Source organism: Armigeres subalbatus, chromosome 2 (assembly GCF_024139115.2).
Source record: "Armigeres subalbatus isolate Guangzhou_Male chromosome 2, GZ_Asu_2, whole genome shotgun sequence".
In the NCBI taxonomy this organism is placed as follows: domain Eukaryota; kingdom Metazoa; phylum Arthropoda; class Insecta; order Diptera; family Culicidae; genus Armigeres; species Armigeres subalbatus.
The window spans coordinates 61,485,269-61,506,983 of NC_085140.1; the positions used below are offsets into that span (position 1 = coordinate 61,485,269).

The 21,715-nt window shown below is 42.7% G+C and overlaps 3 protein-coding genes across 3 annotated transcripts in view; all 3 read left to right on the plus strand.

Moving 5' to 3' along the window:
- The first annotated feature begins 1,797 nt into the window (after positions 1–1,797).
- On the plus strand, positions 1,798–2,643 carry LOC134208993 (uncharacterized). The gene has a single exon (XM_062684971.1). The coding sequence runs from the start codon at positions 1,798–1,800 to the stop codon at positions 2,641–2,643; it is 846 nt and encodes a 281-aa protein (XP_062540955.1).
- Positions 2,644–2,653: 10 nt separating this feature from the next.
- Positions 2,654–7,256, plus strand: LOC134208994 (uncharacterized). The gene is made up of 2 exons (XM_062684972.1): positions 2,654–2,752; positions 3,336–7,256. The coding sequence occupies exons 1-2, from the start codon at positions 2,654–2,656 to the stop codon at positions 7,254–7,256; spliced, it is 4,020 nt and encodes a 1,339-aa protein (XP_062540956.1).
- A 9,942-nt stretch (positions 7,257–17,198) lies between these two features.
- The window catches only part of LOC134208733 (uncharacterized), a 351,319-nt gene continuing 346,802 nt past the window's right edge, over positions 17,199–21,715 (plus strand). Inside the window, exon 1 of the mRNA XM_062684589.1 lies at positions 17,199–18,863. Within this exon, the coding sequence (XP_062540573.1) occupies positions 18,818–18,863 (46 nt within the window). The 5' untranslated portion in view covers positions 17,199–18,817. The remainder of the gene's footprint in view (positions 18,864–21,715) is intronic.

A 21,715-nucleotide genomic window follows, 5' to 3' on the forward strand; every position in this document is an offset into this window, starting at 1 on the left:
GTCTAGGTAGCGTTCTTTGACTGGTGCAAAAATATCATCAACATAACGCCGCCACACTCGAGGAAAAAGCTTGTCTTTCTGAGCCTCAGTCTCGCTTAAGAAAACGTCAGCTAGCAAAGGTGAGAGTTAACTGCCCATACTGAGACCGAACGTTTGCCTGTAAAACTTTTGTCTAAAGACGAAAAAGTTTTGGTCCATACACACCTGAGCAACGGAAAGAAATGCTTCAATGTGACTTGGTGGAGCTCGACTGCGTTCTAAGTGCCTCCTTAGGCTTTGCAGCGCTTCCGGAACCGGGACGCTTGGAAATAATGCCGTAACATCAAACGACACCAGGATCTCACCTCTTCTTAGCTTGAACCCTTCTAGCTGCTCCACGAATTCTACCGAATTTTTTACACTTTTTCCGTGCGTCACAGGGTATCTCTTCAATTCATGCACAAGCCATGCTGCCATTTTTTCGGTAGGGGTGCGAATGTTCGACGAAATTGGGCGCATTCCCACAGGATTTTTATGGATCTTCGGTAGACAGTACAAGGAGGCTACTTTCGGGTTAGGAACATGAAATTTTCGTTCAAGTTTTTCTTCCCCCATGAGGTGCGCTACCTTCTGTCTAACTTTATTTGCTTCTTCAACCATTCTATTTAGTGGATCTTTAGGTTTGCCGTTTTTGAACTTGCATTCCTCGTATGGGCCAGAGTCAATCATGGCATGTACGCGTGAGTCATAATTTTCTCTATCCATAATCACCACGGCATTCCCTTTGTCGGCCCGCGAATAGATCATGTTCAGTATTTGAATCAAATTAATTTAGATTGTTAAGTTGAATTTTGAATCACCCTAAGGAAGACTGGATGAGTCATATGCTGTAGATACAGCCAGGCGTAAACAACAATACACTAATAGTAATCAGTTGTGGATAGTAGAGAGCAGAAAGTTTGAAGAGAAGCAATAACCGAGTGTGTGTTGGTTAAGCCGAATGCGTCCAGCACAGCTGAGTTAACGAGAGGAAAAGGTTGTTTACGTCTGGCGAGTTAGTTCGGTTTGTATCACACGGCACAGCTGTTGCCGTCGCGGCGAGTTTTTAATAAAATTGAATAGTGCAAAGGTGGAAATTAAACGATTTGTTTTCTCGCTATTATGATTAACTGGGGGAATAAAGTGTTTAGTGGAATGCAAACATACGTGTTTTAGTGCCAAGTTGCAACGGGAAATAGAAGAAACTTAAACCGGTTCCGACGTTGGACCCGGTAGTGAAACAGTGACGAATTTCATATACATTTTTTGGTCCTTTGAGCCGGATCCAACGTCGAAGGGTGTACATTTTGACTGAAAAGTCGAATGAATGCGCGGGAAAACCCTTGCAAATTTGAGAAGTGCCGTGCAAAGAAGCCCACTAGGTGGGACTATAATAAGTGAGGTGAAGAACAAAAGTGTGAATTGCGCCATTGCACTATCATAATAACTGCAAAGTGAAGAAAAAGGCTAGCCAATTGACGGTCTGAAAGTGAAGATTTTGAAAAAGCTGAAACATTGGAAAAGTTCGAAAGAAAGGAAATATAAAATTAGTGAATCCGGTGAACCGGAAAGAAGAAGCAAGAATTCTTGGAGGAAATAAGGTGGTGGAGCTGCTGGTGGACAAGTGCCGGTACCGGACAGGAATCATTGCGAAGAAACAGTTGGGTCAAATCTTTGCTCATTTTATGATTGATCTACTGCAAGTGCATTTGTTTCGTGCTTGCACTTTTCGTTGTGTGTTGGTTAAACTAGTCCACCAAAAACAGCGTATTTCTAATCATGAGCGAGCGGGAATTGGCTATTGGGAAGCTTAAGCAGCGCTTGGCAAGCCTGCTAGAATCCGTGGGTCTTCTGGAGATGTTTTTGAAAAAATATAAACCAGAAGAACACGAAGGTCAGGTTCAGGTTCGGCTAGCAAAACTGGAAGAGTTCTTCAACGTGTTTTTCGACGTCGCCGCACAGTTGGAGTCCTACTCGTCGAAGGAGGAAGCAGTTTCAACGAAAGAAGAAAGGTACCTCTTCGAGAGCAAGTATTATTCCCTGAAGGTCGCTCTTCAGTCCAAGTTGCCAAAACCTTCCACCTCCGCTGCGCCCGTGCCGTCTTCAGTTGCAGTATCGCATATCCGGTACCCTGAAATCCCATTGTTAAAGTTCAGTGGTCGGCCGGAGGATTGGGTCTCTTTTCGGGACAGCTTCAAGGCGGGTGTTGCAAACAGGAAGGAGATAAGCGACGTTGAGAAGCTGCAGTATTTAAAGAGGCTAGTGCAAGGTGATGCGGCCAGAATCATCGGACACATCGAGATCAGCGATGAAGGCTATCGGACAGCGTGGAAATTGCTTGGTCGGAGATACGAGAATAAGCGGAGATTAATCTTTTGTCACCTCGAAGCGTTATACGATACAGCGGCAATGCGGAAGGAGTCTTGTGAGGAGTTGTTGCGGGTTATCGACAGCTTCGAAGAGCACCTTTCGAATTTGAAGCGACTCGGAGAGCCGACCGATCGTTGGAGTTCCAGCTTGGTGTACCACCTGTATATTCGACTCGATCCAAACACGAAGCGCGAGTGGGATCGTTATTGCAACGCCGTTGATGATGGATGGCAGTTCCACGAGGGACGACGATAGAGCTGACGAGATGCCCACGTACGTCGTCATGTTAAATTTCGTGCAGGGGTACGCCAAGGTTCTGCAGTCTTCGCAGTCATCAAGCAAGCCCGATCGTAGTGTGAAATCCGTACAATTCCGTGTTAATTCTAATATTGCTTCCACTTCCGGTCAGTCGTTATCACAATCTAGCTGTTACCAGTGCGGTCAGCAGCATTATGTGTTCCAGTGTCCTGAGTTCCGGAGGCTTCCGCTGGCTAAACGCCACGAACTAGTTGACCTGAATGGATTGTGTGGAAACTGCCTCAGAACATCCAAGCACACTGCAAGGTTGTGCCTATCCGGGAGTTGCCACAGGTGCAACAGGAAACACAACACGTTGTTACATGATCCGCGTTCTGATCAACAACGAAATAGCTCAATCCAGCAAAGGTCTTCCGGAAGTCAGTCAGCCCAGTCGAATACAGCTACAGCGCGTCGGGCAACCAGCAGCCAGCTGGTCAACAAGCGGAAGGATCAAGGTCGAATCCGTCGCAATCGAGTGGTCAACACAACGTCTCGTGTTCAGCTGTACATCTTGACAGCCGTGAATCAGCAGTTTTGTTGCCAACTGCGTTTGTCAACATGGTAGACGCCAAGGGAATAAATCCATCGTTCGGAGTGTGCTGGACTCAGGTTCACAGTGCCATTTCATTTCGTACGATCTTGTACAGAAGCTGTGTCTACCCCGAAAAAGAACTCCCTTTCCGATTCTGGTTTCCGGAATTGGACAAGCGTCGGCCCATGTTACTCATTTCGTAACGGCCGATATATTCTCCCTCCACTCCGACTTCAAGATTAAACTACGACTGTTCGTTTTACCGCATGTAACTGCACGATTACCAGTTCACAACGTGGACATAACTGGATGGAATATTCCAGAACACATTTGTTTGGCTGATCCAACGTTCTGTAACACAAACTCCGTGGACTTGATCATCGGTGCAGAACACTTCTTCAAGATTCTACAATACGGTCGAATAGAGCTCGGTTGCGACCGTCCGCTTCTTCAGAACACTGCGCTCGGATGGGTCGTGACCGGAGCGTGCGGTCAAGGACTGTCCCAACAAACAGTATGCAATCTGCAACAGTCGAGTCCACTGGAGGAATTGGTAAAACGATTTTGGCAGTTGGAGACGTGCCACGACTTGCAAGGTTGGTCGCCAGAAGAGCGAGCCTGTGAACAGTTTTTTCTCGACACTACGGTACGAAATTCTGAAGGTCGATACGTTGTCAAGCTTCCACGCCGGAAAGAGTTGATTAGTCAACTGAGAGACAATCGGTACAACGCCGAACGTCGATTCAATTCTCTTGAGCGCAGGCTAGATGCCAATCCAGAGTTGAAGCTACAATACCACGAGTTCATTCGTGAGTATGAAGCACTCGGCCACATGCGAGAAGTAAAGGTTGATGAGTTGCATGCCGATCTGCAGTATTTTCTCCCGCATCACGCCGTACTCAAGCCGGAGAGTTCAACGACGAAGTTGAGAACTGTGTTCGATGCTTCCTGCAAGTCTAAGTCCGGCCTTTCGCTCAATGACGTTCTTCTAACGGGACCGACAATTCAAGATACACTTGTCAGCATTGTATTTCGTTTCCGGATGCACGCTTTCGTCGCTGTAGCAGATATCTCCAAGATGTATCGCCAAATTCTCGTCCACCGAGCTGATCAGCCGTTACAGCGAATTTTGTTCCGTTTCTCTACGGAGGAACCGATCAAGGTCTACCAACTTTTGACGGTCACGTATGGGACGAACTGTGCCCCTTTCCTAGCTACCCGAGTGTTGCAGAAACTTGCAGACGATGAAGCTGAAAATTTCCCGGATGCAGCACCAGTTGTTCGGAAATCGTTCTACGTGGATGACATGTTGGCTGGTAGCAGTAGTGCAGAGGAATTGAAGGCCATCCTCAAGCAAGTTACCGGAATGGTGGAGTCAGCAGGATTTTCCCTTAGAAAATGGGCTTCGAACAGTAGTGAAGTTTTGTCGGATATACCATTGGAGTTTCATGAAAAGACAACCACACTCGATCTGGACAACGAGAGCTCCGTTACTACGCTTGGACTGCAGTGGGATACCTTACGAGATGAACTACGATTCAAACAACCGAAGTGGATACCGACGGACACCATAACTAAGCGCATCGTTCTCTCTCAGCTGGCAAGTTTGTTCGATCCACTAGGGCTAATCAGTCCAGCGATTGTTAAGGCAAAGATTTTCATGCAGGCGTTGTGGAAGCATCAAATTGATTGGGATACACCTCTTCCTTCAGCTGTACAGCTGGAATGGCGCGAGTATCAGCAACAAATGGCACACCTAGGACAAGTCAGCGTTCCACGTTTCGTTCTCCCTATGAGAAACGCAAATACTTATGAACTGCATGGGTTCAGTGATGCGTCCGAAGCAGCTTATGGCGCCTGCCTATACATTCGCTCCATAACACCAGATGGATTTTGCACAGTGCGTCTACTATCAGCTAAGTCCCGAGTAGCCCCGATAGACAGCAAATCTATCCCACGCTTGGAGTTGTGTGCAGCACTACTGCTTGCCCACCTTCTTGAGAAATTTCTTGACAGCGTTGAGATCAAGGCAGTTATTTATTTGTGGACAGATTCAACAGTTGTTCTAAGTTGGCTGGCTTCACAACCTTCCTCGTGGAAGACATTCGTGGCGAATCGAGTTGCAGAAATTCAAGAACTAACGCCACAAGCTACTTGGAACCATGTTCCAAGTGAAGATAACCCAGCCGACATCGTCTCTAGAGGTTTGGATTTAGCCACCTTGTCCAAGTCCTCTCTTTGGTGGAATGGTCCAGGCTGGCTAGCTACGGTCGATGGAGAATGGCCGAACAAACCCAACGTTCAGGAATTTATGGAGTATGAAGCGAAGAATGCTGTTGCTTTCCCGGCGGTTTCAGTAGACGTTGAGCAGGACGTATTTGTCAGATTTTCAACTTTGAGGCGTTTGTTGAATTTTGCCGCCTGGGGATTACGATTTGCATTAAATTGTCGGTGCGCACCCAATCTACGCCAAACTGGACCCCTAACCATCGAGGAGAAAAATGAAGCAATGCTGAAACTAGTGAAGCAAGTCCAAGAAGAATACTTTCCTAGTGAGTTTGCTGCCCTCCGTGAAAATAAGCCAGTTCCCCGATCATCGAAACTCCGTTTCTTGAAGCCGAGGATTGTTGACGGTCTTATTCGTGTAGGAGGACGATTGCACCACGCAGAGATCGACATCGACGCAAAGTTCCCTCTTGTTCTGCCTGGCAAACATCATTTCACAAATCTCATTGCCTGGGCGGAGCACTATAAAACGCTACACGGGGGACCACAGCTCTTGCTTTCAACTATGCGACAACGATTCTGGCCCCTAGGCGGCCGCATTATGGTACGTAGAATAGTTCATTCATGCGTCACCTGTACCAGAGCGAAGCCACAAGTATTGCAGCAGCTAATAGGAAACCTCCCACACGATAGAGTAACCGGCAATTTCGTATTCGAGAGTGTTGGAGTGGACTTTGCAGGTCCAATGTATCTGCGATCTGGAGTACGCTTTTCTCAGCAAGTCAAAGGATACATTGCCATTTTCGTCTGCCTTGCCACAAAGGCGGCCCATTTTGAGCTGGTAATGAGTTTGACCACTTCAGCCTTTGTGGCAGCTCTCAAGAGATTCATCTCACGTCGGGGAAAGCCGGCGAACCTTTATTGCGACAATGCGAAGAACTTTCGAGGAGCGAGCACACAACTGGAAGCACTACGCAAGCTATTCATCTCACAAAATCACAAAAAGGAAATCCTCTGTTTTTGTGAATCAAACGGCATTCGCTTTCACTTCATTCCGCCAAGATCTCCGTCATTCGGTGGTTTATGGGAAGCGTGTGTCAAGTCAACAAAATTCCACTTGCGTCGCATTGTTGGTAAGGCCCAGCTGAACAAGGAGCAATTTGAAACAGTACTTGCCGAAATTGAAGCGTGCCTTAATTCCCGACCAATCACTCCATTGTCAATGGATCCGTCGGACCTTCAAGCACTAACTCCCAGTCATTTCATTATCGGCCGACCGATGAACGCTATGCCCGAACCTGACCTGACAGCAGCTCCACCGAACCGACTTACCGGCTGGCAACACATGCAGCAGATAGCCCAGCACTTCTGGAAGCGCTGGCACAGCGAATACCTTTCTTCGCTGCAGCAATGCTACCGATGGTCTACCGCAACCCGAAATCTAGTAGTCGGCTCTATAGTAGTCGTCAAAGAAGACAACCTGCCCCCATTGACGTGGCCGTTAGCAAGGGTCATCGACGTTCACCCTGGAGCAGATGGTTTAGTACGAGTGGCGACAGTGCGTACAGCAAAAGGAACGTACAAGCGAGCGATTTCCAAGCTCTGCTTGTTACCAGTGGAAGTCGATACGACATCGTCCCCACCACATAGAATGGCGGCCGGCTCGTCAACAGGTGACGATCAAACAGAAACAACGTTGTCGCAGCATCGACTCAGAGCAACGAGGAGGGCTCTATTGGAGCATCAAGCTAGAACCAATCAGCCGGTGGTTCAATTGGTTGATATCCGGCAACATCATCAGCAGCAGTAGGTGGTTCCAGCAATAAGGCGATGTCACGTCCACCCGGGGCTCAGGCCTCGGGTCACAGTTAAGTATCTCGATTCCAATTTACTTTCATTCTCAATTGGTCGGAGTTTGATCGAGTTGGTATTCCAGATGACTGATACGGACGTTGACGGTGCTGGAATCAACAAAATCCCGGCGGAGAGAGATCCGTCTATCAACAATATTGACAGCAGCAGCAGGAGTAGGTGGTTCCAGCAATAAGGCGATGTCACGTCCACCCGGGGCTCAGGCCTCGGGTCACAGTTAAGTATCTCGATTCCAATTTCAATTCATTCCCAATCGGTCGGAGTTTGATCAAGTTGGTTTTCCAGATGGCTGATACGGACGTAGACGGTGCTGGAATCAACCGAATCCCGGCGGAGAGAGATCCGTCTATGAACAGGAGTAGACAACACATGCAACGAAAAGAGAAGATAGGTGGCGAGACAGAAGACATGTGATGAGACGAAGTAGGCAACTAGAAACAGAAGATAGGTGGCGAGACAATCGACGAATATTCCAGTAGAGGCAGAAGTCAAGTGGCGAGACAAAAGAAGAAGAGGAGTACAGACAGAAGATAAGAAGACAGAAGAAACGAGAGGTGGATATATAGTAGAGGCAGAAGTATAGATGGGAGAAACAGCGTAGAAAGCAAGAAATGTTGAAATAAACGAAGCGAATGTAGAAACTTTAGGTATTACGGTCAAAATTCAGACGGCCGGTATGTTCAGTATTTGAATCAAATTGATTTAGATTGTTAAGTTGAATTTTGAATCACCCTAAGGAAGACTGGATGAGTCATATGCTGTAGATACAGCCAGGCGTAAACAACAATACTCCATTGCACAGTGACGTCACACACGACTTTTGACAGGTACTGGTCCTGTTGTTTACAGACGACTTTATTTTAATTTTGAGATACTTCTATCATTCTTTGGATTTTCTGATCGTTAATTACCTAAGCTTATCGATAATTACCAATATTTGAATGCGGAATGTACGGAATGTCTTCAACATCGTGAAATATGCAGATTTAATTTGGATCAAAAAAATTCTAAGTCCGAAACGTAAACAACAGGACCAGTACCTGTCAAAATAGTGAGGTTAGGTTTGCTGCGCGCAATGACCTATACACTAATAGTAATCAGTTGTGGATAGCAGAGAGCAGAAAGTTTGAAGAGAAGCAATAACCGAGTGTGTGTTGGTTAAGCCGAATGCGTCCAGCACAGCTGAGTTAACGAGAGGAAAAGGTTGTTTACGTCTGGCGAGTTAGTTCGGTTTGTATCACACGGCACAGCTGTTGTCGTCGCGGCGAGTTTTTAATAAAATTGAATAGTGCAAAGGTGGAAATTAAACGATTTGTTTTCTCGCTATTATGATTAACTGGGGGAATAAAGTGTTTAGTGGAATGCAAACATACGTGTTTTAGTGCCAAGTTGCAACGGGAAATAGAAGAAACTTAAACCGGTTCCGACGTTGGACCCGGTAGTGAAACAGTGACGAATTTCATATACAGATCACATCCCTACTTTTCAATAGCCTGATCGTGCACCAGGTATCGAAATTGGAGTGATTTTGACGGTTGTGCTTTTCCATCGTTCGCTGAATGCATTGCTTTACACTGTAGCGAGCAGCCGATTTGTACGCGTGGTTGTCGTATTGGATGGCACTTTCAATGTTGTTCACTACATTTCACTTATTTTTGCACCAGTCAAAGAACGCTACCTAGACCAAACACTTGCCTTACTAAATTCACAACATAGGACAATCAAGTTCACCGTGGAAAAAGAGATGGAAGGGAAACTTCCTTTTCTTGATCTGATGATTACAAGAAAGGATGACGATACGGTGAAATTTGGAATTTACCGTAAACCTACATCGACTGACCGATACATCACATCCGACTCCAACCATTTTGGTTCGCAGAAACAAGCTGCTTTTCATTCCATGGCCCACCGGCTTTACAACATACCCATGGAGAATGTGGACTTTGTTGAGGAAAAAGCAAGAATCCTCAAGGCTGCAGAAGTCAATGGGTACGATGAAAAGTTTGTAGAGAAAATATTCCATAAACACGAACGGAAAAAGCTCCGTCAGAATATTACAACCCTAGAACCAGCAATTAACGAAAACAGGAGAATCAGTTTACCGTTTTTCCCCAAAGTGACGAATCCCATTAAAACCACACTTCGACGACATGGGCTACAAGTAGTTCACAAAAGTGAAAACACATTACGTGACTTGTTGTGTAATTTAACCTTCTGTCTGTGCTCAAAAAAACTTACGTTGTCTGTGCTCTGGGGTCAAATTGACCCCAAATTGAAATTGCTATAACTTTTTTATTGTTTGGCCGATTTTGGATTTTTGGGGCTGTTTCGAAAGATAATTTAATCATCTTTCAGATCGTAACCAAAGATTGACTATTGGTGGGTACATCGCGGGGAGGGGTTTTAGTGAACAAGGGTACAAAAACAGTGATTTTTCATGATTATTTTACTTATATCCGAAAATCCTACCCATTTTGAACTGCACCTTTTTTTAAAAAGATTATGCAGGAAGGCGTGTGCTTCGGCATGAGGCGTTGATAAGTTTGGAACTTTTCGCCAGGTGGTGATATATTTGAATTCATTATTTTAGACTACTCAAGATATTCCGATATATAGAATTCTCCTCAGTGTAAATATTCTTATCGCACAAATTTAAAATTTGTTAAAATGGCGTCTTGAACAAAGATCTTCCAGTGGGAATGGACTGTCTTGTGACGGAAGTAATAATTGGGAATTTTACAAATAGGCGGCAAATTGGCTGATCTTTGGTTACGCATGTAGACCCAAAAGCCTTAATTCCAGGGTTTTCTTGGATGACCTAAAACATATTCTGTGAACACATTCTATTATTTGCAGCATCGCTGGAGCAGGTTGAATACAAAGAAAACTTTTGATGAACTCTACCACAACATTCATGTTTGCCAAAAATGCTACAAACCAAAATACATCAGATCTCACATGGAACAATATACTCAAATATAACAGCTCACTAGCGCCGCATCTTGGAAAAAGTGCTCATTATATTGAGCACCGCTTTGTAGTCCTGGACATCCTTAATAATGTTGCCGAATACAACTTGGGTGTAGGTATGAGGGATCTCGAGCTAAAGTAATATTTCATATATGCAAGAATATTGCAAGTACACTAGCGCCGCCTAATTGTAAATTTCCTAATTATTTATTCCGTCACATGACAGTCCATTCCCACCAGACAAACGTTGTTAAAGACGTCATCTTTACAAATTTCAAATTTGTGCGATAAGAATATTTACAATGAGGAAAATTCCAACTATCGGAATTACTTGAGTAGTCTAAAATGATGAATTCAAATATAGCACCACCTAGCGGCCAAGCTCTAAACTAATCAATGCCTCATGTGAAAGCACACGCCTTCCTGCTTAACCTTTTCGAAAAGGTGTAGTTCAAAATGGGTAGGATTTTCAGATATAAGTAAAATAAGCATAAAAAATCACTGTTTTTGTACCCTTTTTACGAAAATCCCTCCCCGCGATGTACCCGCCCACTTATAGCCAATCTTTGGTAACGATTTGAAAGATGATTAAATTATCTTTCGAAACAGCCCCAAAAATCCAAAATCGGCCAAACATTAAAAAAGTTATAGCAATTTCAATTTGGGGTCAATTTGACCCCAGAGCACAGACAACGTAAGTTTTTTGAAAAAAGTACACTGTAGCGAATATTTTCAAGATTTTTCAAGCGAATTTGCACCTAGGAGACAGATCTCGGCGAGTTTTACCAAACTACCAAAAATTAGGAGAATCGGTTGAAAACTAAAAAAAATGGCAGCCACTCTAAGTGGCCTGGGGTCATATTGACCCCAGAGCACAGACAAAAGGTTAAAAGACAGGATCCCTTCGGATGAACAGTCCGGAATTTATCAGATTCCTTGCGAAGACTGTTCAGCCGTTTATATTGGTCAAACACGCCGCAAGATCATGGTTCGTCTTCGAGAACACAGGAACGCAGTAGACACATGGAAAGCGAACGAATCCAGCGTGGCAGCACACTCAGGAATAGTGGTCACAGCATTAACTGGGTGAACGCAAAATCAATAAAAACGGTCAGAAATGTATCGAGCCTCAACGCATGGGAATCAATGTACATTACAAATACCACGAGACCATTGATGAACGAGGACGACCTATAGTATCGTGTCTCTTCAGCCTTGCCAACAAAATAAAATAGTTTCTCTCTCTTTCGGACGTGTACGAACAACATATGAATCGTAACCAGTTGGCAATTGTCCTGATGAGGGGTGACATCGCACCCAAAACCGGACGACAGAGAAGGTAAATTTCAAATAGTTGACGATTGTAAGAACTATAAGTGTTATGTCTTGTCTCGCGTCGCGTTTCTTATAAGTGTGGTGTCGTTTTTACGCTTAGTACAAACCATAAGAATTGTCGCCTTTAATGATCCCATGGTTATCTTTGCATGCCTTATGGCATGCAGGGAGGCCATGCAAGGATTAACACTTACGTGTTCAGAGCCAGATCAGCGCAAGTCAGGAAAGGGCATCTAAGCCTACTCCCACCCAGCAGGCAAATGTTGGTGGCAGGATTGAACAGCTACAAGGCCCGCCATGGTTTTAGGGGACGGAAGACAGCCTAGCCTAATGGCCGTTTCGAGTGTCACCCTGTGTCTCCCGGCTCTACTAAGAGAGTAGAATGTCAGACTGCCAGCCTTCACTTTCACAATATTACGATATCTAACACACTGGTATCAATGTTCACCATCAGTTAATTAAAGCAGAATGTTCATAAATAGTTCATGCAAACCTGAGTGAAGGCTTTGAAAAGTTTGACTATTCACTTTGTTTTGTTCTTTATAACAGATGCGCAAAAATAGTTGCAGACAGGATTCTTTCGTACAGGTTAGTAAAAGCATGGAAAATTGATGACTGGTGATTAATTACCTCTTTTAATTCACAGAATGCCATTCGCCGTCGTGGAAACCGTCAACGCTCGGAGATGTAAGGAGCTTTAAGTCGTTCCTGATAAGTGGTTGCGAACCTCACACAATGGGAACATTGTGCTCTGACCGAATGTGAAAAGCATTGCAGAGCAGGAAAAAATACTCCATGACGAAAACAGCTGTCCGAAAAAGTCTTGGATCCAAATTCAAATGCGTAGTGAAACAAAATTCCGTATCGCCTTTCGGAGCAGCGAAGCGTGTGCTTGACGATTTATCTGGAGAATCGACGGCAGATATCAGTGAATTAAACCGGCGTAAAAAGAAACTTGATCATGAGAAGGAGAACTTTAAGAAGATGCTTGTTCTGAAAAACTCATTTGTTGAAACACATGAAACACAAAAAAATGTTCCGAGTAATGGTATCCCACAAGCACCCCCACCACAATCCAATAGATCTGTAGGTATTGCTGGGTTGTGGAAAGAAAATGTTTAAATTGTGCAGAATGTCGTTTTGCTTTCAGTATTAGAACCCTTACCATCCGCTGACTATAACTTCTCAACCTTACTTTGAAACACTAGCTAGTTGACATGACTCCCACTTTATTGCCATAAGACTATTTGAATCAGTCAATTTGACTTATCCTAATACATACAGTGAACTCTCCCTTACTTGATATTGAAGAGACCATCGAGTTAGGGAGGTATCGAGATAGAGAACATATTTATATTTTTCTTCCAAAATATCAAACACTTTTCATAACATGTAGAAATATGGTTCAGGATCATTTGCAGGATGCCATTTGGCCGAATGCTGTTTGGCCGTATAGTTAAAATTGATTTCCGTATTAAGTGAAGTGAGAAGTAAGATGTTCGAAATGAATAGTGAAAAGTAAGAATTGAGAAGTGTGAAATGTTCGGAATCAGCACTTCTCACTTTTTCCTTTCACTTCCACCCCGCAGCTCTTACTTCACAAATTTTCCACTTCTATTTTCTAAATGAAAGCAGAAAGGAAGGAGAAGGAATAAAGAAAATAAATCCAATTTTCACCTCACTCCTTACTTCTCACTACTTGGTCCTCTTACTTCTCACTTCCCACTTCACTCTTTTAATTTTTCATTTCTCACTTCTCACTACGCACTTTGTACTTCTCATTTCTCACCATTCACTTCACACTTCTCGCTCCTCACTTTTCCCTTCTCACTTTTCAATTATCGCTTCGCTTATCTCACTTCTCGTTTCGTACTTCTCACTTTTCTATTCTCGTTTTTTACCTTTCACTTCTCAAACTTTTTACTTTTTAACCTCTGACCTCTCACTTTTCACTTCTCAATTCTTACTTCTTAGTTCACTAGTTTATTTGTGGACGCAGTAGCGCCCGTGGCAAGTGTTTTTTTTATATAAACTTTTCATTAATTCATGCATTTAAAAAAAACTGAATTTTCAACGTCTGTAGTCTGTGATTTTTTTCATCAAAAGCTGTGTCTGCTTGTCTAAGGTTGTCACTGGTTTTGTTTTCTGCATCTGATAGTAAAAAAGAATTGAAGTGTCAAATATTTTGTTTTTTGTGAAAATTTCCCCGCGTGCTGCGTCTGGTTGGTTAGTCACCGGACAGACAAACAGGGCTATTATATTTAGTATAGTTCATTCTTTTCACTTCTCACAATTTTCTTTTCACTTTTTCTTTTGTTTTCTCACTTTTCATTTCCCATATCTCACTTCACAATTCTCACTTCGAATTTGTCACTTCTCACTTCTTATCTTTAACTTCTTACTTCTCATTTCTGACTTCTTACTTTTCCCTTCTCATTTTTCATTTTCACTTCCCACTTTTCACTTCTCACTTTCAATTCTCACTCCACAGTTCTCACTTCTCAAATTGCTCTTTTCTAAATTTAAATTTTCACTTCTCAATTCTTACTTCTCACTTTTTACTTTTCACTTTTCAATTTTTACTTCATACTTTTCCCTTTTTACTTTTCTTTTCTCACGTTTCATTTCTCGCTTCTCAGTTCAAATAAATCCATTCTCACTTCTATTTTTCGCTTCTATATTTTCACTTCTCACTTTTACCTTCTCATTTGTCACTTTTTACTTCTCCCTTTCGCTTCACTTCTCACTTTTTACTTCTCACTTTCCACTTCTCATTTTTCACTTTTCACTTCTCACTTTTCATTTTTCACTTCATAGTTCCCACTTCTTAAATTTCTCATATTTCACTTCTCAATTCCTACTTCTCATTTCTCACTTTTCACTTTTAACTTATCACTTTTAACTATTTACTTCCTATTACTTATTATGAGTTGTGCGAAATGTCCCATTTCTCACCTCTCGCTGCACACTTCATGTAATTCTTATTACTCATTACTTACAATATAAGTTTTTTTGAACTTTTCGGCCAAACGTATTTATTGTGCATGTGAACTGATTCTGACAACATCGAGTTAGCGAGGTGAAAATGCTTCGAGAAATTACTTCGACTTAGAGAATATCGAGTAAGGGAGGTATCGACTTACGGAGGTAACGCAGTATGCAAAATCCAAGGGACTTTGAATTTCATCGAGTTGGAGAAAATATCGAGTTACAGAACATCGAGTTAGAGAGAGTTCACTGTATTAGCAAAAAAACAATTTCACAGATGTGGCTAACTTCAACTCAAAAATGTATGTCTCCAGTGCGAGGGAGAGGGCGAATACTCTCCTGAATCCCGGACAGTTGTGTTCACTCACATCGGTAAAACGAACAGATGAAAAGTTTAGGCAAAATGCATACAAGCAACATCAAAAGGCTGTTACATCTTTATTGAAGATACCGAGGCTAAACCTGACTGAAGACATTATCGTGGGAGATCGATTGCACTAGATTGACCTGGGTGTCATGAAACGTTCGCTTCTTGGGTGGAGAGATGGAACTTCGGGCTATGAAACGAAATTGTCATCGCAACAATCTATTAAAATTTCGCAAATGTTGGATAATATGCAGTTGCCTTCTGAAATCCATCGTAAGCTACGTGGGATGGAATATTTGGCATATTGGAAGGGCTCCGAATTTAACAGCTGTTTGCATTACGCCAGCAGTACTCACATAGAGCTTCGCCCATCCGATTATTATGATCACTTCCTGCTTTTTTGCTGCGTTACAATATTATCCTCCAATTATTATAACTCAAATTGGCACGTTGCAAAACAAAGCTAGAAAAATTTGTTACTGAATACCTACATGGAACTCTACGGCGACCAGTTTTTGACCAGCAACCTGTCAGTAAAAGAAAAACAATCAAGATCATGTGACGGAATATGACCAGAAAGTAATCAATGTGCGAAGCAATTTTATGCCGATTTGAGACTAGGAGAAAAATGCTTGGATAAATGTTAGAATAGTGCAATATTTATTAACATACATTGTTAGGCAATTTAAAATAAATTTTATTCGAAAAAAATAATATGCATAACTTATTTTCGATACAGTCCTTACCAGACCGTTACATTAGTCTTCGAAAAAAGTGTGAAATATTGCAGAAATGATGTGAAACCTACTTTTGTGTGAAGCCACCCATAATGAATTGGCGGAATACTCTCTTTTGTCTCATGATGGTAGATTAAATTTGCTCATTTTCATCATGGATCAATTCGAACTGATCGCTCAGATCGTTCGACTGGAGAGAATTGTTTGCAATATTAGGGTGAGAAGGAATGTCTGAATTATCCAGTTTTCTTCTATTTTTCCGCGCTTAGGCACCGTCCTTGTTTCTTTGAAGGAAGTAGAGAATTCAGAGATCCCCCCTTCTTGTTTATGGAGACGTGTCTTTCTAAGAGATATATTTTTTCAGACCGCTTGTCGGAATTTTACTTCCGCAAACGGGTACAACGTAAAACGAAGGCACAAGATAGACACAAAAAGCGCCGAGAAGCACTGTGGAAATTAAAATAGCTTCGGATAGCTTGAGCTTGAGCATGACTGACTGCCCGTAGTTGCTACTCCGTTATGACCAGATCAGCGGTTCTTGCACAGAGAACCAACAGATGTTTGCTTGGGACTAGCATTCATCTTCAAAGTACAAGTACTGGTGATCTCATTTGTTAGGTTATACTGGCGCCTGCCACGTCAGAATGCGAGTTAATGTATGGAAGGAGAAGAAATGATTGTGCAATCACTCGCCCACTACAAGCTGAATATACCTCTGCACTTGCCACGAGTTCATATGGGATTTTATTGGAATTTTTTGGGTTAGGTTCAAGAAGCAGAGGTTCGTCTTGGTTATCGAGCTGCCAATGTGATAGATAGGATAAAGCAACTGAACTGAGAAAGCTAGAACATGAGTGCAAGGTAGGAGAACGGAACGAATCGGGAATTGAACCCACAACCTCCTGCGTATGAGACAGAAGCTGTAGCCATGTGACTACCAAGCCAATTTATGGAAATTAAAATAGCTTCGTGTAGTATTAAAAACTTCCTTCAGCAAAGAGAAAATACAACCGCACAGCACAAGAGTACAATGGGGTCTGAATATGATTGACTTTTATTTTCTTCTACTACCCACGTGTCGGAACGTGGACGCGTCTCTTGTTGTATTCGATTATAATAGTAGAGTAATAGGCGAGACCCGTCAGCGGGTGGATGCCATACCCCGACTGCCATTGTGAAACCATTTCAACTAACTAATCGTTGATGGAACCTGTAAACACATTTCCTTATGTAAGCTTCTACTGGTTTATTAAGCTTCTTCAGTTCTCACGCCGAATGATACATTGCATCTGAAATATTTCATGAAGGTGCAACATGTTCGCTTTCTTGTGTATCAACCATCCCTCTGGTAAATTTTTCGGTACCAACTATGACTGATTTAAAAGCTTCCTCCAGTTCGCTCGTTGCCGTTGCCACTACCAAATCTGACTTTGACATTCCTCCGCATACACAACAGCCGAGCTCAGGAGCGTTACAAGCCCTACCCACAACCCACGGACCCTTGCGAGAGCGGCATAGGCCCCGCACTCTAGATGCCTTCGGCATGTTTTGATGCTGATTCGATTCTCTCTCTTCGTCGTCGAAGTTCGTTCAGTTGCACGCAGTGCCTCGTGTTGCATGGACGTGCTACGTTTGACGTCCCGCAGAGTCGAATCCCCTGTGCCTGATCTGGCCAAGGAAGCAAATCCTGATGCGAGTCCATCATTAGTGCAATCGATGATAATAGCGGAGTTTGCTGTCAGTGTAGTGATTTTTGTCGGATTATCAAACGCGAGTATAGCCAGCAATTCAAACCAAAAGTGTACCAACTTCATGTGGATTGCTTTGATTGATAAATCAATAAGCAGCAACATTCTAGAAGCGTATGCAAAGGGCAATGCTTGCTTTGTTGTTGTTTTTGTTTCCGCGCTTCGCAATGATGAGTTGAACACGCATTGCACGTTCCTTGAGGTGGTGTAAAATATAAAACAATCATCATCGCTGTGGAGTGTTTTTTCGTTATTAATTTATGGTGTGAAATACTAGCGGGCGCATTTGTGTGCAGGGCATATGTTCTAGCTGTTGAGAACTAGAAGAGTGTGCGTTCGTAATGCGCTCAGCGGGTGAGCGTTCGTTCTCGCGCAGTCTCATACCATTCAAAGTCGCTGTTGACGATCATGCTGGGTGTGGGTGGTGATGTGTTGGAATGACAATAACCCGTACATTGGGTGGGACGTATATAACATGTTATTGTTTCGCAAGAGGGCGTTCTGAACCCGATACGGATGATCGTGAAACGATCGTTGAATAGTTCGATCTCCAGTGACCGTGTGATTGACATCTGTTTGACGATCGAGTTGCCGTACGAAAGATGATCAGCTACCGGAATCCGGGGTGTGCGAGCATCAAGAACCTTTAGTGAAGGAGAAGACGATAATGACGAAAAACAACAGCAATAAAACAAGCAATAAAGTCATGTTAAGTCAAAAGGTGAAGATCAACGGTCAGCCGACGAAAGTGCTACAAAGGATGAAAAGATCGATCAGTCACTCGCTTTTGTGCATGTGTCAGCGGAAGAGATAGATTGGGCATCATCGTATTAGCCGCAGTTCGGAAGAGTCTTGCTGTGGCCGTTTTGATACGTACAATGAGAAGCGTTGTTGAATCATCTCGCCGATCTAGAGATTTGTTCGGAAAGTTAAGAAAAACACAAATAAAGAAAAATGTGCTCGCCAGTGGCAGCGAGTAAAGAAGATTAGCCAATCGGAGCAGTGATCTCGAACCGAGAGAAAACAATACCGAAAGCCGACAAGCATCCTTTCCGGGCAGCCAATCATAATGATTAGATGTGTGTGCATTATTGAATGAAAGTGATTTTACACTGCAATTAAGTATTATTAAGTGTATCGCTAGCTGTTCGCTGCAAACCGGTGTTCCATTGCCAGTGTTTCGGTTCCAGTGCGAGTTCCACCGATTACCGCCTGCGCGCTCAGTTGCGGTTCGTGAAAACAAAACAGAAATACAGCAGCCCTATTCGGGACGGGGGGTCTTATAATCCGCGGGGCCACGATACATATCGACTACTACATCCCGTGAAGGAGGCAAGCCGAGCAACCTGCAACCATGGACAACGAATCGGACGGCTCCGAGCGATGGGAGGATTTTTTCGGTAAGTTCCTGCTTCCGGTGTGTCGGTGTGCCTGCGCACTTTCCGCTGACACACATACGATAATTTTGTCGTTCCGGGGTCGAACCGTCGATACGGTTCGGTGCGAAACGCCCAGCTAGATGGGAAAATTTGACGTACAAAAATCATATGAAAAGTGATATCTGGTCTGGCGGCCGACGGCAACTCGTGGTGGGCGCGGTAGGGAAGCTGTGGCGTGGAAGACGGCAGTGATTGCGGCGAGAGCAAGCAACGAGCGAGAGAGATCGTGTAATAGAGATCAACCCTGGGACTATGGGAGTGGATTGTGGATTGCGCGGGGCGATCGGATGGGTGATGCAGAAACGAGTGAAGCGCGCACGTCAGAAGTGCAGGCAAAACAGAGTAAATTGTGTTGAAGCGGATTGGCAAACTCGTAGCAAGTTTTGTTGAAATAGATTTGCTTGATAGAAAAAGTAGTTTTTTTTTTATTAATGCAGAGTCGTTCATAATTTGAATTCCAATTTTACAGGAACGAAATTTTGTATTGAAATCATAAGTATTTCTAGGCTTCTAGAAGAGATTTATGTTAATTCGTAATTTAACTTAATTCGTCTTAGACGGTTGAATACATTCCACTAAAAGAGCTTAATATATTTTTCCAAAAAGAACTAACAACCAGGATCCTGAGGGCCATATACTCGATCACCAAGGCATATTAAAACTTCAACTCAATTATATCCAAATTAAAACAGCATATATAATATTCGATGAAAATGCACCTTCAACCATGTTAATCTATATAATAAAATGAGTTGAGATTTCCTTCCTGACGATTTAATTCGCGAACGGGTTGACCGATTTGCAAGATTTTTTTCCCTAATCGACTCGTTCTGGGATCCGCAAGGTTTGTATCTACAAAAAGTTGGTGAATTTAACGGGGAAATGTAAAAAATCATTTGAATGTAATTTTGGGTCTGTTGAGAAAAACAAAACAAACGCGATTGATCTAGCGTGTGGTGCTGCAAATAGTTCATTGTGACATTTGCAACACCCGGTCTCTTTCGCTAGTTTCATATAAAAATTATAACAACATTAGTTATGCATATTTTTGCCCGAATTGCCTACATTTTTTGTACATGAGATATTGGGGAAAATCGAAGGTAACCACCTTCAGTAAAACTTGAACCAAGTTGAATATAAATACAGACCCCATTCGATTTTGACAACACGTTCGGACCATTTATGTTATCAAAATCGAATGGTTTTTGTTTTCTCATGACATTTCACATTTCTCGCTTAACTTTTCAAAAGGACCTAAGTAACATTTTTTTCATGAAATAATTTGAATAGCGCAATCAACAGAAAAACATGAAAGCTTTTGATTGCAGCACTCAAATTAATTCATGAAAAAAATGTTACTTAGGTCCTTTTGAAAAGTTAAGCGAGATTTCTTCACTTATTGTGACACTAGACACACTGTAACACATGTTTACGCGGATTTTGAGTTCTAAGCGTTTACACTGAAAAAATACGCTATTTTCGGGGTGTCGAGGCATAACCAACTTTTTACGAGAATTTTGAAATTTGAGCGTTTTCCTTGAAAACAATTACGCATTTTTTTTTACGATTTTCTTACTCATCGGTTTAGGGCTCTAGTCAGTTTTTATAAGGACCATGAGATTTACGTGGTTTATGAGCAATGTAAAAAAAAAACAATTTTGTGTTGCCCAAAATCGAATGGTTTTGTTGCCAAAATCGAATGGCTTGTTGTCAAAATCTAATGTTGCCAAAATCGAATGGGATCTAAAACTAGGACAAGAATGCTTTGTTTGAAGCAGACCGGATGTTTTCCATGATGTAGGCAATAACCTTTTATGTAGAATTTTGTCTCAAATAACTATACCAACGTTTGTTATGATGTTGAGATAAAGATATCCACCTCTGTTATAATTGTATTACGGCTAGAGGGATTTTCATTATATTAACAACTTACCAGTCAAGCTTACAACAAATTTTGTAACAATTTGTTTTCGGAAATAAATAACTCGGCACCAACATTTCGAAAGGGCGAATCTGCTTTTGTAAACAAAAGCTTCTGTCGTCGTTGGTGGACTAATCTGAGCCCACCCATGCAATCCAACACCACTGATGCAAGCACCGAATCCGCTTCTTTTATTCAATAGCGCTGAATTGCTTGGGTAGGCACAAATTAGCCCACCAATGACGTGAGAAGCTCTTATTTACAAAAGCAGTTTCGTCCTTTGGAAAGTTGGTGCCGAACTCTCCGTGTTATAATTTTGTTATATATTCTAGATCGGGTGTGTGCCGAAACCCATCTGGTCGATAGTCATTTGGCCGAAAGGGTCATTTGGCCGGCCAGAGAAAAATGAAGAGTGAGAAGTGAGAGGTCTCACTTCTCACTCCTCATTTATCACTTCTCGTTGTAAAAAGTGAATAGTGAGACGTCTCACTCCTCTTTTCTCACTTCTCACTATGAAAAGTGAGTAGTGTGAAGTGGGTAGTGAGACGTCTTACTACTTCTCACTTTTTACATTAAGAAGTGAGAAAGGAGGAATGAGAATTGAGACGTTTTTTTTTGTCACTCCCAATTTCTCACTTTTCAAACGTCTTATTCGGCCAAATGTCCTATTCAGCCAAATAACCCTATCGGCCAGATGAATCTTTCGGCCAAACGACTCTTTCGGCCAAACGACCCTTTCGGCTAAATGACCCTTTCAGCCAAATGACCCTTTCAGCATAATGACCCTTTTAGCCAAAAAACCCTTTCAGCCAAACGTCCCTTTCGACCAAATGACCCTTTCGGCATAATGACCCTTTTAGCCAAAAAACCCTTTCAGCCAAACGTCCCTTTC